This window comes from Melospiza georgiana, chromosome 1 (genome assembly GCF_028018845.1).
Source record: "Melospiza georgiana isolate bMelGeo1 chromosome 1, bMelGeo1.pri, whole genome shotgun sequence".
In the NCBI taxonomy this organism is placed as follows: domain Eukaryota; kingdom Metazoa; phylum Chordata; class Aves; order Passeriformes; family Passerellidae; genus Melospiza; species Melospiza georgiana.
Window position 1 is genome coordinate 106,913,705 of NC_080430.1, and position 16,422 is coordinate 106,930,126.

Below are 16,422 nucleotides of genomic sequence, written 5' to 3' on the forward strand. Positions count from 1 at the left end.
AGCTCTGTACAGACACTTCAGAAAACAGTAAATAATTCCTTAATAGTCTATTTCTAGTTTTCCCACAAACCTCTAATGCTGGCACAATTACAGTGCTGAACTGTTTGCATTGTTCTAGTGGCGTTTAAAGTCTTTTAAAAACACAAGAAATCTGAGATCCATGAAAATCTGACCTTGGCATTAAGCAATTCAGGAAACCAAGTATGAATTGTCAGGTAATGATCACCTCATGGTCCTTTTCTTGAGAGTACATTAAAAACCAAATAATTAAAATGAACATCTAGCCTGTATCATTTATGAGTCAACTGTGAATCCCTCTTTTGGCTGAACATATGCAGAAATTAAATAAGGGCAGCATTTATTTATTTTCATTAGCTCTGCTGAGGAAAAGTTTATTGTATTTCATTTCCCCCAAGAACCTTGGAATATTTCTTCTTACTAGATCTGGTTCTTTGGTCATGTAGGAATTTCCAGCAGTGCATGCAGGCACTCGTGGGCATAACCAGACATTAGGGATGTAGCCCCCCACTGGGTACCACAAATCCTTTGCTGCGTATACCAGAAGGGATGTTCTCTTGACTGTTCCTGTTCCTGCTGGTTGTTAAGCATGTTATATCTTGAACCAGAGTCAACAAGAGAGATTTCTCATGAAAAGAGAGTCTGATATCTCATCAGTGTGAAATCAGTTATCAGCAGGCAGGCTGATTTGTGTGAACGCTTCCATTGTTTTGCGATTAGGCAAAATGATACTGCATATGAAATTATTCCTCCTTGTTCTGTAAAACCAGCCCATCCACAAAAAACATACATACATAAATGCATACATTCATAAACAGAATTGCACTAACAGTTATTTGGTACATTCAGTACTGCCTTTCAAATCAATCAAAATTGGGTGGTTTTGTGAGCAAATGAGATACAAAAAGCTTACAGCAGATGAAGGCTATTTGTGACCAATAAAACACTGGATCACATTCTGTCACCCTTTGTTTCACAAGAGAGGAGAATAGATGGGCTTGTCAAACAGGATGTAAATGTCAGTAGTACTTATCCAGTTGATCACTGATGAGTGGCAAGAGGATGATATGGTTGTCATCATGGCCTGTAGTGAGGCTGAAAAGTTGAGCCATCTTTTATTCCTCTAGAGCAGAAAAGAAGAAGAGATCTTAGTCACACTGCTCCTGTATTACACACTGTCTGTCTTCAGATACTCTGAATTCATAGAATATTGCTGAAAATCAAAATAGAAAAATGGATTACTGTTCCTGTCTTCCATGAAGCTGTGCTAGTGCTCTGTAATCCCCTTGCTGAACAAGAAGGTAAAGTCTTCTCTCCAAAACCAGTCATAGATTAGAGGATGGCATACTGACCTAATAAAAGGAAAATCTTTAAGGGAAGTCTTGTGGCTACAGATAGTTTGAGCAACTAAACTAGATCACCTCACAGTGGTTCACAAAGAAAACAGCTGCAAGAGATTTGAAATATCATTTGACAGTATCTTTGCTTAAATCAGTCTGTGCTGATGATGTTGTCTTCAATTATTTTTTTATTCTTTGCTATGAAAAAATAGCATTTGTGACTGAGAATTAAAAGAGGTTTTATGGTAGCTGAAGTTTTTCAAGTTTCTTTATATGCAGTTAAAAACTTCTGTGCTATTGTGACTTGAGGGTATTGATTGTGTTCATCTTCTGAAGAACTTTCTGGGGATGGTTTCTTTCCATAACTCTTGCTTTCTGTTTGTGTGAATACTGTTTGTATCCTGACTATTTTCTTGCTCCACCTATCAGTTTGTGTCATCAAAATAATGTAGTAATATAGAGAAAAATTGGTATAATTGTTTTGATTTTTAACGTAAATTAGGAGCTGCTAACTTCTAAGGAATGTTTTCATTCATTTTGAGTTCATAAATCACACTTTAAAAAAAACCCTCAATTACTCTAACCTCCTGTGGGGATTTTGTTCTGTTTTTCCTAGCGGAACTGTAAATTCATTTCCAGCTGAGGCCTGCTGAGAGACTGTAACCACAGGAAGACTCCAAATCAAACTATTTTAGGTGATTAGGCGCTCTTATGTCAGAAAGTACACATTGCAAAAGAATATTGCATATAGACACTTCCCATTGCATTATGTATTCTTCCTTTCTGATCATGATCATGCTAATTTTAAGACCTAAATTAGAAGCAACATGTTTCTCTTGGTGGGCTTTCATGTATATCCTGATATGTGCATGTGCACATTAGAGATGTAGTATTATATGTTTAAAAATATGTTACTGGTTGGACAATCATTAGGCTTCTTAAATGTTAATTAGACTAAGAAATAGCATTTCTAGGGCTTAAAAAGTCTTTCTGAATTGTCTGTTTGCAGTTTTGTATTTTAACTTTCTCATGGTTATGGTACATGGTTCTTTATTTTTGCTAGTAGCTTGTACATCTCAAACAGCCTTTCCTCCTTTCCCTCTTCCTCTTCGCCGTCTTCCCAGTTTTATAGATTAAGTCTTTGAAGTATAGAAAAATGTTTTCTGTTGCTAAGTGTAGAAGCCTTCCTACCATCCACCTCTCTTACATCTGTCTTATTTAGGGGACATGTTCAACAGGCTGCACTATACCAGTAGTGGGATGAGAAAGCAGATTCCTTAGGGTTGGTGGAGTGCAGCTGTTCTTCATGTGACCTGTCTTGGTCCTTGTTCTCTGGAGTAATGCACTGATGGATCATCCTCAGCAAGGGTCTGCTTCACAAGTGAAGAGACTTGGTGGCATCAAAAAAATCATCAGTGCTAAAGCAGAGGAATATCTTTGTCCCCAAGAGAATACTTTAATTTCTGGTTCAGTTCCTTGGGTAGGTCTTGATGTGTAACGTCAAAAAGTTGGGAATGCATCAGTTATTTATAGCTAAGTGCAGCAGGAATTTTCACCTCTGTGAAAATTCGTGGCTGATGGTTCACTATTGTGGTGGTGTAGGTTCTTCCAGAATTGCATTTCTCAACAAGAAGAAAGCTTAATAAAGAAGCCAAGGGTTTGGGGTTTTTTACTGATGATGCGTCAGGCAGGTTTCTGTATATAAGTGCTGTAATTATTAATGTGGTTCCAGTGATGTGTCTAGTGGCCTTTTGTGGTGTGGAAGCATATTTTCAGAATGTCTGTTTATAGGCATAGCTCTCTCCGAAGAAGTTAGCAGGTTATTGATCTGTCTTCCAGAATGAGATGCAACCCAGAGTGTTCAGTTGCTTCCAAATCAAAACGGATTTATTGTTTCATGGACAAGTCCTTAAATCAAGTCTTGCACCATTACTGCTATGTTATACAGGATTTTTTTTTCTTTTTCCTAAGGTGGTGTTACTGTATTTGTGGCCTTATATGATTATGAAGCTAGAACTACAGATGACCTTTCATTTAAGAAAGGTGAACGGTTCCAGATAATAAATAACACGTAAGTGTTCTCATTCACAGACCTCACTGGGTTGTTTGAAATAATTAGATCCTTAGTTCTTTTGCAAATCCACGTATCCTACTTCAACAAAGGATAATTTTTTTTTTTTTAAATACGTTCAATATTCAACAAACATGGGGTTAAAATATATAATACTGCTAATACCATAACTTTTCAGGTTGAGATCAGGGTTTGGGTGCAGGTGTAGAACTGTAGCAGCAAGGCACAGCTACCCCCTTTGGGGCAGCAAAGGTGGGGACAGGCACTGCTCCATCCCAGGCTCTGCACATGGAGTTACTCTCTGATCTGGAGAGGCAAATGAAGACTAGATAACTCAGAAATTTACTTACACATCTCTGCCATAAAGCATTCTGGTTTTACATTAAAAAGAAAAGCCCCAAATCTTTAAAATATTAAATTGCGCTAAGGGGCATTTGTGTTGCTCACAACACAAGATGTATGTAGGTGCAGCACAAACTATTTGAGATGCCCTCATAATTAAAATAACACGTTACCTAAATCTGTCTTTCTATGTGCTATGGGATTATGTGTTGTGTTTATATGTGGAAGAAGTAATGATGTTTCATTGCAGGGAAGGAGACTGGTGGGAAGCAAGATCCATTGCTACGGGAAAGACAGGCTACATCCCAAGCAATTATGTAGCTCCTGCAGACTCCATTCAAGCAGAAGAGTAAGACACTGTGTCCTGTCAATTTTATACACTTCCTACCCTGTGGTGATACTGATTTTTAAAGTCATTATATGTAACATGTAAGGGTAAAGTAGGAGAATACTGTTAATGAAAGGATAGCAGTGCTACTTAGATTATGTCAAAGGTGTAATTATTAGTAAGCATGGGGCGGACACTCACGCAGATGTTTTCTGACTGCTTGCTACATGCAGGGCTAAAGGGGAAAGGATGGGAGAATTCAATAATGATAAAAATTTGAGGGCATGCCTTGTGTATCATATAAAGCAAAAATTTTTGGGTTTTAGCTAAAGAGTTCACACACCATCAATTCTAGGTTTTTATCACTATTTTTGCTTGCCAAACCCTGAGTCAAGGTCAGCTATATACTTGGTATTACCTAACCTTACATTCTAAAAAAGCATTTGTGTGCACAATTATTGTTAATCTATTAATCTGTAATAACTTTTTGGTGACAGAATTGGTTGATATGCTAAGGACTGCTATGAATTTGGAAAATTATACTTGTTTGTGTACCAGTACTTCCTACATTTATTTACTAACATCCTGGAGTGGTTAGACAATCACATAAAATGACTGTGGATCCTGTAGGTTGGAGTAGAGTTTTAGGTTATCCTTGTTCCAAGGGATTGTATTTGTTGTACTAGAAATATAAAGCTGCACAGCTCTTGTTTCAGTGATACTGCCAATCAGCAGTTCACTGATATGTGATCTGTGCACTTCTCTGTTTGTTACTGCATGTCTGGGAATAGTGCCTGATTTTCAAGATGTTTGCTAAATCTCAAGCTGAGACTTCAGCATGTTGCTGCTGCTGCTGCTCTCACTTAGCTCTGTGCTATTAAAAAATGATTGCATCAAAGATGCTCTGTTATTTTACACTCTTGAGTTTCATCTGGTTTTAAAATTATTAACTTTTGTTTCTTTTTGGGGGGAAAAAAAGTCAAAGATTTCTTTTTTTTAGAACTATGCAGTAAAAGCTTAGGCTATTACAACTACAGTGGTGATAAAATGGAAATGATAGCCTTTTACAAAGAAAGCATAGCTCCTAAACACTGGCCAGAACAAAGTGGTGGGATTTGTCATAGGTTTATGTGATGACTAGAGGTGAGAGTAAAGGGTGATAAATGAGGAACCTTCTAAAAACTGTTTATTTCTAAAAACCAGTGCTAATTTTATGAAATATCCCCACAGCATTTGGAATACCGTTCATTTGCTTTAGAGTTTGTTAGCCCTGTGCTTTGATATAGTTTGTAGATTTTGTGCAGTGACTGCAGTTAGAGATAAAAGTGCAAATGTCATACAGAGCCCCAAGTTGCTAAGAGTTTGTCTGTGGCCTTTTCTGAGCCTGGAGGTATTTATAGCAGAAACTGCTTTTGACAGGATCCATATTATTTGTGTGCTTTTTTTTTAATGACACTATAATATAAATGTTTAATTGTCTCTAAAAAAGAAAGCAATTAAACCCAGCTATTATTTTATAGGCAGTGAAATAAAACAGCACTTTACAATATAGTTTGTAAATTGTTGTAGTCTGAGGAAGAGGCATTTTTATGTGAAGTTATGAACTAGGTTCAAGTTTGCTTCTGTAAGATTTTAGGTTACATCCAAATTGTCTCCAGTGTGTATACCGTCATATCCATTTTTAACTTTGCACATCTCCTTCAACACTCAAACTGCACATACAACAAAATGTAAGAATAAGTTTCAAATTCCCCTGTGATTGCACAGGCCGTTCTGTTCATGGCCAACAAAGTGATCCCTCTTTATCTACATTTTTTCCCCAGAAAATATTTCACCCACAAAGCCATTGTTTTGCAGCAGTTTCCAGTACTACTTTTCCCATCACTCATGAAGCCAAATTAGCTTGACGATAAGATAGTGACAGACAAAAATGTTTGAAATTTACACTTTACATTATTTGTAACTTCTGAGGCATTTAATAAAAACGGATATAGTTAGAAATACATATAAACACATCCAAAGTCTGAGGACTTCTGGGAAGATGGACCTTAAAATTATCACTGGCTCAGGACAGCACTGTGTGCAGGATGTTCATCAGGATGGGCACGCTGTGGGAGTATAGAACAAAAAACTCCTTATGTGAAAGAGCTGAAGGCAAGAAAAAATGCAAGTCTTCTAAAACATCTGTGTTCTTTTTGGTATCAGAATAATTCAGCAATTTGTAATGTTACTCACAAAAAAGTAAATGAGATCTACCATAGGGTTGTTGCGACATGATCAGTAGAAAAAAGGGCTCTCTCTACTGAGGTAGAGAAAGATGGGAGGCAACAGAAATTGAAACAGGAGAGTTTCCAGCTGAATAGAAGAAACATTTTTATCCTGAGGACAGCCAGGAAGAGGTACAGGTTGCCCAGGCTGGTGATCTGTCCTTCAGTGTTTTCAAGCCCGAAGTGGACTACATCCTGAGCAACTAGGTGTGATGTCACTGCTGACCCTGCCTGCAGCAGGAGGCTGCACTAGAGAACTCCAAGAGTCCTTCCAACCTGAATAAACCTGCCATCCAGTGATATTTATGCACACTCACTTTGCATTAAATATTGTTTTCTAACATAAAACTCAAACTTTTTAAGGAAGGTATTTCAGTTGCTGCAGTTTTGAATGTGCTATACCAAAGTGTGTAATCTGATTCATCTTGGCCTGAAAACTTAGCCTGAGGAGGGTGTTCCTTTCAATGTTAAGAACAGTTGATGTCTGTTGTTAAACCAGCAGAAAACCATAGTGTCTGCAGATACAGGCCTCTTTACATGTATTTTGTAAATAACAGAAATAGGTCATCTTAATCTTTTGTCTATATGGATGTCATTGCTTTTGTTGATCTCTATCTGCTTTGGGATACTTCTAGGCCAGCAACTGTTTGGGAATATTAGTAGTCCTGTCAGTGCTCGAGATTTCTAAATCTTTTGCTTGTATGAGTATCAAATCATAGGAAGCTTTTATTTACACATTTCCTTTTAAATTTTCTAGGTGGTATTTTGGTAAGATGGGCAGGAAGGATGCAGAAAGGCTACTTTTAAATCCTGGGAACCAGCGTGGTATTTTTTTAGTAAGAGAGAGTGAAACCACTAAAGGTATGTATGTGTCTGTGTATCCCTGCTCTCCCCAGCACCAAGGTGAACATTTTTCTGCCCTTCCCATGATACACATGAATGTGCACACCATGTATGTGTGCCATGACATTTGGGGGGATAATACCTTAAATACATTAAATACCTTTTTATATTTTGGTGAAGAACCAGATGTGATTTTTTTTCCTAGGTGCTTATTCCCTTTCTATACGTGACTGGGATGAGGTCAGAGGTGATAATGTAAAACACTACAAAATCAGGAAACTTGACAATGGTGGATACTATATCACAACCAGAGCACAATTTGAATCTCTACAGAAGTTGGTGAAACACTACAGAGGTAAGCCCAAGTTCCAGTGTCCCAATGTTACCCTGTGCCTACTGTGAGGAAGAAGGACTGCTTATTCTTAAAATTCACAACTATAAGATTTCTTTCTGATTTCAACAGAAAGGAAATGGACTAATTGTTTTTTATCAACAGTAAGATGTTACTTTTGTTACAGTCTTACCCTTGCTTAACTGTAAAGCTGTTGTCTATTTTTTCTGTTTTCCAGAACATGCAGATGGGCTGTGTCATAAGCTAACAACTGTGTGTCCCACTGTGAAACCACAGACACAGGGACTAGCAAAAGATGCTTGGGAAATTCCTAGAGAATCTTTGAGGCTGGAAGTTAAGTTGGGCCAAGGATGTTTTGGTGAAGTGTGGATGGGTAAGAGCTCAATGTGACACATTTCAGTTGTTCCTGTGAATGTTCTAATAGTATTTTAAGTAAATCTGGTATTGGGATCTGAAAATATAATATCATAGAGAAATGAAGGGAAAAAATACCAGTTACGATCATGCATGTAATGGTAAAGTTAATATTCAATGTAGTTCTCGTTTATGATTATATCTAAGCTAAGAAAACAGAAGACAAAAAAAATTTCAGCAGAAAATCTCTTCAGTATTACAATGGGGAATAAAACCTGATCTCTTTCTCTAGGAACATGGAACGGAACCACAAAAGTAGCAATCAAGACACTAAAGCCTGGTACAATGATGCCAGAAGCTTTCCTGCAGGAGGCTCAGATCATGAAGAAGCTACGACACGACAAGCTTGTCCCGCTGTACGCGGTCGTTTCCGAGGAACCAATCTACATCGTCACTGAATTCATGACAAAAGGTGTGGGGCACAATAGTTACAAATACTACCTTTAAAAGGTTATTTAAGACCTCAGCAACAAATCAAATGTTTAATTAATGTTAGGTATAAGCTAAATGGAGTATAAGTGTTAATTTTGATTAAATTAAAATGAGCAACGCTTGACCTACTTGGAGCAGTCCTGATTTAGATTATGGGCAGAGGCATGATTCTTTTGCACATCTGTGTCACCCTTTCTAATCTTCCAAGTACAAGATTGGGGGGTTTTTCCTCCTCATTTTTAGTGTGTACTGTCCATCACATTTAAATGGAACAGCATAGCTGGGAGTATTATTGTGAGATTGTGCCTGCCTGTAGACAGGTCATGCTAACTACAAAACATGTTGTGCTTTGGTTTTTTTAGTGTTTCTTTCCCAGCAGTGTAATAGTAAATTTTAAAAAGGTTGAGTGTTTTTTTTTCCCAGACTGTCTCCTTTATCCCCTTGTTTTCAGTCTTTGATCCTTCTTCCTTTGCTCTGTGTCATTTCCCCCTCCCCCTGCTGCTGAAACAGAGATTTAGAGATTTAGGCAGAATGTAGAAATAAACATCATAAGCATATGACTGTTAAGAAGCAGCAGATTTCCAAGTCAATTATTCCATTTTTTATAAAATGGAGACTTCTGTTCAACTCAGAGAGTAATTTTGCTATCCTCATAAGCTGCAGAAGCAAGGGAGTGGCTAGTTGTGTTCAGTAGTGCACTACAAATGTATGGGTTTACTTTTTCCTGTTTAGATGGGTTTTTAAAGGGTTGTATAAGATCAAAAAGGTAAAAATGAACAGAAAATGTAAAAACTTCCTTCTGCATTTTTGTTCCTAAATAATACTAGCTATGCAAAGTCAGTTTTCATTGTTCAGAAATCAGATTTCAGCAAGGCAGTAAGGAAAAAAATATTTATAACTGCCTAAAGAATAGCAAAGTTTACTACCAGAACTTGGTTACCTTAAAGCAGAACAATTGTAATTTGTCTAAATTATGGATTCAAAATGTTGTTGGAAGCTTCTCTTTATAGCTTTCCTTTGACAAAATTCTCAAATTTTACAAAACCCACAGAATTTCCTTGTTCTAAGCTACTAGAACAATTTATTTTAATTTCCCCTTTCACAAGGAAGAGAAGCAGGTACAAACTGAAAAGTATCCGACTGTTTTTTGCAGTGTGGACAGGTTACTAGAGATCAGTGTGAAATCTTTGCTCCTCCTCAGTCCTTTGATCTCATGAACCAAGGTCAGAAAAAGTCTGTGCAAACACACAGAGCAAACAGCAGCAGCAGTGTGGGTCTGACCTGACACATTTTTACTTTCACTGTGCAAAAATACAGCAAGTCACTAAAGTTATGTTGAAGAAATCTAATTCAGAGTCACTGCTATGAACAGCTCTGAATCCACTTCAGGATATGCAGTCAAGTAATTTCTTTCCCCACCTTGGCCACACTTGTAATTTTGTTACTGTAATTTGGACAGTGACTAGAGTGATTAGTTACCAATCTAACCAGTTTCTTAGGAAAGAGGTCCTATTTCTTACCTTGTGTGACATAATGCCACCTGTAGGGAAAACTGTTATGTAGAGACAAAGCTTTACTGCACAAGTAGAGGTTGGAGTGTTAACAGAAGCACTGCTCCTTGGAACTGGTTTCAGATACTGCTCATGTAATGTTCTGGGTACAATTGCATTATATAAATGGGAGAAAATAAGGTATTGTGAAGAATGGAAGATAGTTTTCACTGTAAGAATAAAAAGCATTAATTTCAGAATAATTTCTCTAGTATATGATTGGGGCTGGCAGAAAATGCAAGTAAGGGATAGAGTTTTTTTGTTTTGCAATTATAAATCCCTCAGCAGAAGAAAGTCCAGCTAGGAGGAGCACTGATACCAACAACACTGGAAAAATTCCATTGTATTGCCAGAAACAGCAGTCTGTTTTGTTATTATTTAGTTATTTGCATTATTGAAGTGGATTCCAAACCACTTGGATAGATTTGCACTAACTAGTTACCAGTGCAGAGGTAACTATGGACATGATCATTGGGTCACATATTCTAGTAAATGATGGATTTTCAGATACAGATTTCATGAGATAAATGTGTCAATCATAATGTCTAAGAAGAATATGTCATTTGTGTTTTCAGGTCAAGTTAATGTTTTTGTTTTTTCCTTTTTTTTTTCCTGAAAATGTGTTGTGTTTTACAGGCAGCTTACTAGACTTCCTTAAAGAAGGGGAAGGGAAATACTTAAAACTCCCACAGCTGGTTGACATGGCTGCTCAGGTACCAAAAAAACTTAGTAAACTTGTATTTTGTGCCTAGAGAAGAGGTATCACATAGCAACTAAACATAAATATCAAATGCTCTGGCTGTTGTGTGCTGCTCTCTTACACCTTCTATTGTGGGTTTGTAATTTGTCAGAAAGGAAACAGTCTGGTTTGCAATTAGCAGATACTGCACAGCCAGACACACTAATCAGTGCCAAGCTTTTGGTTGCTATAATGTAATTCCTATACTTATACAATGGGAATTGAGCTAAAATAAGAGGGTGCAGCTTAATGTTTGGGAGAAATGTATATAGCCATGAAAAATAACCTTTTATAACACTTTTCTTTTTAAGATTGCAGATGGCATGGCTTACATTGAAAGAATGAACTACATCCACAGGGACCTGCGGGCAGCTAACATTCTTGTAGGAGACAATCTTGTGTGTAAAATAGCAGATTTTGGTTTAGCAAGGTTAATAGAGGACAATGAGTATACTGCAAGACAAGGTAAGGCCAGTTAATTTATTTAATAAGACTGGTTGCCTTTCAATTGCTTAGAACTATTACATCTAGCAGAACATGCCTTTGTGTTTTGTGTTCATGGATAAAGATCATGCATGGAAGTGTGCTTTCACAGCTCTGTTTAGTTGACCCCCTTGCCTAAGTGTAATCCTAGTAAACTTCCTTTGTTCCAAGTTATGTGGCAGTTTGTTTGTGTTTTTCAAAAAGCCCTTTTAATTATTTTTGGGGGATCAAACATGCTACAGCTTGAAGAGAGATGAGATTGCAGAGAAGCTGTTCATCAGTTTCACTTTTTGAAACATATTTAAGTAAGATTCTCAAATGTCTTTAGTCCTTCCAGATATGTAGCCAATAATTGCTGTCCTAGTTTGAGAAACATTAAAATACTATTCCACCTTGAATTTTATCATAAAGTATAAAAATATTTTTAGTGCATTATTCTTTTCAAAATATTTTGAAGTTGTGGATTAGCAAGAGAAAATTGAGCATCTGTCTTTCCAATGTTTGTAGGAGCTAAATTTCCAATTAAATGGACCGCTCCAGAAGCAGCGTTGTATGGTCGGTTTACAATCAAGTCGGATGTGTGGTCATTTGGAATTTTACTGACAGAGCTGGTAACTAAGGGGAGAGTGCCATATCCAGGTAACAGGAAGATTTAATAGATTTTTCTTTTCTTTGTTGTATTCTTTGCCTCTGAAGTTACCTTTTGTACTTTTTCTCTTCATTCAGAGCCCACAGTTGACAAGCAGAGACAAAAACTTAGTCACACTTTACTGGTTCCTTTGTTCACAAAGATACTTTGGTTTATGTTCAGGTTAAATCTTGCATATTTTAAAATGTTTTAAGATAATAGCACTTCTAAATGTGACTGACAGTTTATTTCAGATTAGTGGGTATCCTTATGTTTTCTCTCTGTCTGTTCCTGATGTTTCTACTTTTGACATTTTCCCAGACTACAGAGAGCACCACTACACTGAACCTACTAAACCAGTTTTTGAAACTAAACATTTTTCAGCAGATATTTTGCTGGATCTGGAATGTGTAAGGCATTTCTGTTAGGGATATATAAAGCCTTTTTCTTGGCCTGATTTCAGATTAAGTTGTCCTTGAGCAGAACCTAAGGCAGGGAAAAGCTATTTGGACTTGAGTCTCCTCTATGAAAGGACAGGTCCAAAGCAATGGGAAAGGGAGAAAGGGAAAAGGACTATGTGTTGAGAAATTACCAGTGTACTGAAGTAATTTTCAGAAAATATATTTAATGCAAAATGTGAAAATTTCATTCCCTAGAAAGTGTGTTCATTAAAGGTTCTGTTCTGGTAGAACCACATGCATTGCAGCTGCAGAGGTTCTTGAAAAACTTTGGGAAACTAATATGCCTTCCTTTTAGGAATGGTGAATCGAGAAGTTCTGGAACAAGTGGAACGTGGGTATAGGATGCCTTGTCCGCAAGGCTGCCCAGAGTCTCTTCATGAGTTAATGAAACTGTGTTGGAAGAAGGACCCTGATGAGAGACCAACATTTGAGTATATACAGTCTTTCTTGGAGGACTACTTTACTGCTACAGAACCACAGTACCAGCCTGGAGACAATTTATAAGCCAACAGTCTATATAACATGCACAAATCTGCCAAATGTAAAAGACTTGCAAAGAATTCCTGAAGTCTCTAAGGAATCACAGGAAAGAAAATCTTCGCTACTTTGCATGCTCTTAATGGCAAACTGGAATTTCATAATGCAGTTGCACAAAACCACTTTTAAAGTGTTATACTCTGATTTACCAATGACATTTTTTTTATTTTTTCCTCTTTCCCAACTTATTTTCAGGGTCCAAAGGAAGCTTACTGAAAATGTGGGGCAGAAAAAATGAGTGTTGGTGTGAACAATAGCAGAAAAACCAATGTTTCAAATCCTTTATTCTCCCAGTATTTGCTAATCATTGTACTATTGAGGGAATTGTCTGGAATTTGTGATCTTGGGGTAAGGCCTTTTCAAAGCAGAAGAACTTTGTGGGACCAAGCAATTCTATTCCAGTTCAGTAAAACTCCCTGTGTTTAAAACTACATGTGTGTGCCCCCACCCCCGCAAAACAAAAGATTTGATTCACTGTATTTGATTCATAGTCTCAATCTTTAAGCTTCCACTTTCATGGACTTAATTAGAGTAGGCAGGTAAAAAGAGAAATTGGAACAGTGAATGAGAAACCTGATCTAAACGGTAGACCTCAATAGTGAGATTAGAGAGCATAATGCACTGTGTTAATACTTGTGTTAATATAACTGGAAAGTAGCATGAGAGATTTTTCCTTTTTTCTTTCTGCATAGCTAATTAAGAATAATGAAGGTAACTAGAAAATGAGGTAATATTTTATAAAATTGTGTTGATAAAGTATGATGATATTTGAACTTGAAGCTATGTAATACAATCACGGGGGGAAAGCCTTTAAGCTTTTAAGCTCCAGTGGAACAGCGAGCTTTTGTATGGGAAGACTACCTGGACAAAGTTACAAAGTTCACCAGGAAAGCAAGACTGAAGCTGGTAAATGGCCACCTTTTAGTCCTTTTTCAGAGACAGGTTTGGTACTGTTGTATGTGGCTTGCAAGTGTTATCGAGGGTGGGTGCCACAAGTGCTATCTGTCACTAGTTCAGGGATTTGATTGCACTTTTGCTTTTCTTGGCTATTAAGACACACACACCATTGCTCTTCCCACTTCTGCCCTTCCTACAGAATTATTTAACTAAAAATAAGCGAAAGAAAATGTGAAAGTTTAAAAAGTAAAGGGATAAAATATATTTAATATTGTCCAAGTAATGAAATTTGCTGGTGTTCAGCCCAGCTGACACTATTTCTAGATTTATTTTCTTTGGCTACTGACATATCAAGCAATAACGTCATGTCTTTTACTCAACAATTTGCATGAGGTTCTTGAATTTCTGATCAAGCTTATGTACTTTAATTTTTAAACACTCTTACTTAGTTACTGGCTTGGAATTCATATTATCATTGTAAAGCTATCCAACAAATGAATTCAGAAGAGCTGGTAATATAGTTCTGGTACTAAACTTAACATTCATGGGTTTACACTACATTGAATCCAACTACCAAACAGATCTGTGTAGGAACAGTGCCATCATTTTTCATTTTCTCTCATCATTGCTCATCAACTGTACATCTGTGGTTATCAAATTTTAAAAGGGCTTTCTGTAAGAAAAACAAAAACAAAACAAAAAACACATACACAAAAAACCCAAAAAAGATGATGAAATTTTAATTTTTCTAAATATTTTAAAATAATAACACAATCATATGAGTTTATGTATTAATAGTCATAACAAAAAATGCCAACAATGACACTGGCATTGTATGGATTTTTAATTACTGAATGGAACAGTTCATTGTAATAACACTTGTATAGTAAAGGAATAAAACACTAACTTAATGAACGTGTTCATTGTAAATGGTTGTGTATTATAAAACTTCTCCAAAAGAGTTTGTATGTTTATGAAAATTTATTTGTTTCACCTGAAGACCTTGATGTGGTTCTTACCCTAACAGAGTTTAAAATTCACATTCACACTTTTTATATAAATAGTAATAAGTTTAATTATGTAACTAAGTATTTTTATAAAGTATGGCATTGTTGAACTGTTTTGCAGAATTGGTTCAAAATAAATTTCACCTTGATTGCATCTGCTTATTTGAGGTGGGGGGGAGAAGGTGGGAGGGGGACAAAAGCAGAGTAGCCTTCAAATTGAGGGGAGAAGGACGGGAATAAAACATTCATGAGGTTCTTTTTATCCTATGTAAATTGTACTTGCGTGCAGGATTGTGAGTTCATTGTGCATTATTGCTGTTAAAACAGACATTTTCTAGACCAGTTCACAGGTCCTTGGCAGGAATGGGTTAGAACAATTCTGCCTGGGCATAAAACAAACCCCTCTGTTGGACAGACAGACAGACTTGGGATTCTGGTGAGAGCAAGTCCAACGTCAACTCTCAGCTGGCAGTCACTGTCATGCTGTAAGGCAAGCACATATCCTCCCTCTTGCTTTCTCTGGGATTAACAGCCACTGTTCACTTCTGTCTAATTTTTCAGGGAATTTTATACGTTTGTTCTTGTGACAGCCAATGTTTTATCTCAACCTCATTGAATGTTACCTGTCTCAGTGACCAGTACACTCAAAGTGCAGATCCTGGCATGTATCTACAGTGCCACTGTAGGTCAAGGAGCTAGTACTGTTTGAGTTTCAGTAATAACTAACACAGCACTAAAACCATTCTTCTTACAGAACCTACAAACTGCAAAGTTTACTGTATTTTTAGTATTTCCTGTAATGTAATGTATGTTTTACTATTTTTAATGAGAACAATCATGTAATTTCTGGTAATCTGTACTCCTCCCTGTTGTCCATCCAAACCTTGTGATTCCCATTCTGCATGCTAGGCCTGCAGACTGTTTCTGTCATGCATTGTTTCAGGCTGTAGTATTTTAAGAATATTTTCATAGTATTTTTGAGTAAACTTCCAAACATAAACATGTGTACGAGCCTACTATTTAGATAAAGTACATTCCTACTTCAGTATAAAGCATTATGAAAAGAACCTAATGTGTTCTTATCCTTGCAACCACTGAACTGTCATTTCACTAGGCTTGTGAGAAGGCCTTAAAAGTGAAAAGTAGCCTTGGAAAGGATTGGAGGGGTTTTTGTTGGGTTTGCTGGGTTATTTTGGTTGGTTGGGTTTTTTTGTTTTGTTTAAAGAAAGACTTCTAGAGTTTGCTGATGGGCAGAAACAAGGCAGAATGCTGCCTTACCCACACTCATCTACAATACTAATGTTTGTTCTAAAACACGTTTTCTGCAGCTGGAGTGAGTATAAAGAAGTAAACTTAGAGCCCCCGCTTTTGTTATTTATTTTCAACTGTTCAATAAACTTCTAAGTTTTTAAGTTTTCCATGGAGATGCTGTGGATGTTTGTATTTGTGGCAACATTCCCCTGACACGACTTCACTTAGAGCTACACACTCAGGTTGGGTTTAAACCACAGGAGCACTCAATGTAAGCTAAGCAGTACATTGCAAGCAGAAGACTCAAATCCTTACACCTGGCTTAAGGAATTTAGGGCTAGATTGGAACAGCTGATCTGGGCACCAGAAGCAGGTCTGGGTGGATAAGTGCCTCAATCCAGAACTGTGATTCACCCAATAACTATCGCCTTGTGCAAGTGTCTGAAAGTGCAGGTTCCTTCA

At 37.0% G+C, this 16,422-nt stretch overlaps 1 protein-coding gene across 2 annotated transcripts in view; it reads left to right on the forward strand.

The window, feature by feature from the left end:
- Positions 1 to 16,133, forward strand: part of YES1 (YES proto-oncogene 1, Src family tyrosine kinase) — a 50,678-nt gene extending 34,545 nt beyond the window's left edge. For both annotated transcript variants that reach the window (XM_058025568.1, XM_058025576.1), the window contains exons 3-12: positions 3,330 to 3,429; positions 4,022 to 4,120; positions 7,124 to 7,227; positions 7,415 to 7,564; positions 7,779 to 7,934; positions 8,208 to 8,387; positions 10,594 to 10,670; positions 11,008 to 11,161; positions 11,687 to 11,818; positions 12,564 to 16,133. In XM_058025568.1, the coding sequence (XP_057881551.1) occupies positions 3,330 to 3,429; positions 4,022 to 4,120; positions 7,124 to 7,227; positions 7,415 to 7,564; positions 7,779 to 7,934; positions 8,208 to 8,387; positions 10,594 to 10,670; positions 11,008 to 11,161; positions 11,687 to 11,818; positions 12,564 to 12,772 (1,361 nt within the window). In that variant the 3' untranslated portion in view covers positions 12,773 to 16,133. The remainder of the gene's footprint in view (positions 1 to 3,329; positions 3,430 to 4,021; positions 4,121 to 7,123; positions 7,228 to 7,414; positions 7,565 to 7,778; positions 7,935 to 8,207; positions 8,388 to 10,593; positions 10,671 to 11,007; positions 11,162 to 11,686; positions 11,819 to 12,563) is intronic.
- The last annotated feature ends 289 nt before the right edge of the window (positions 16,134 to 16,422 follow it).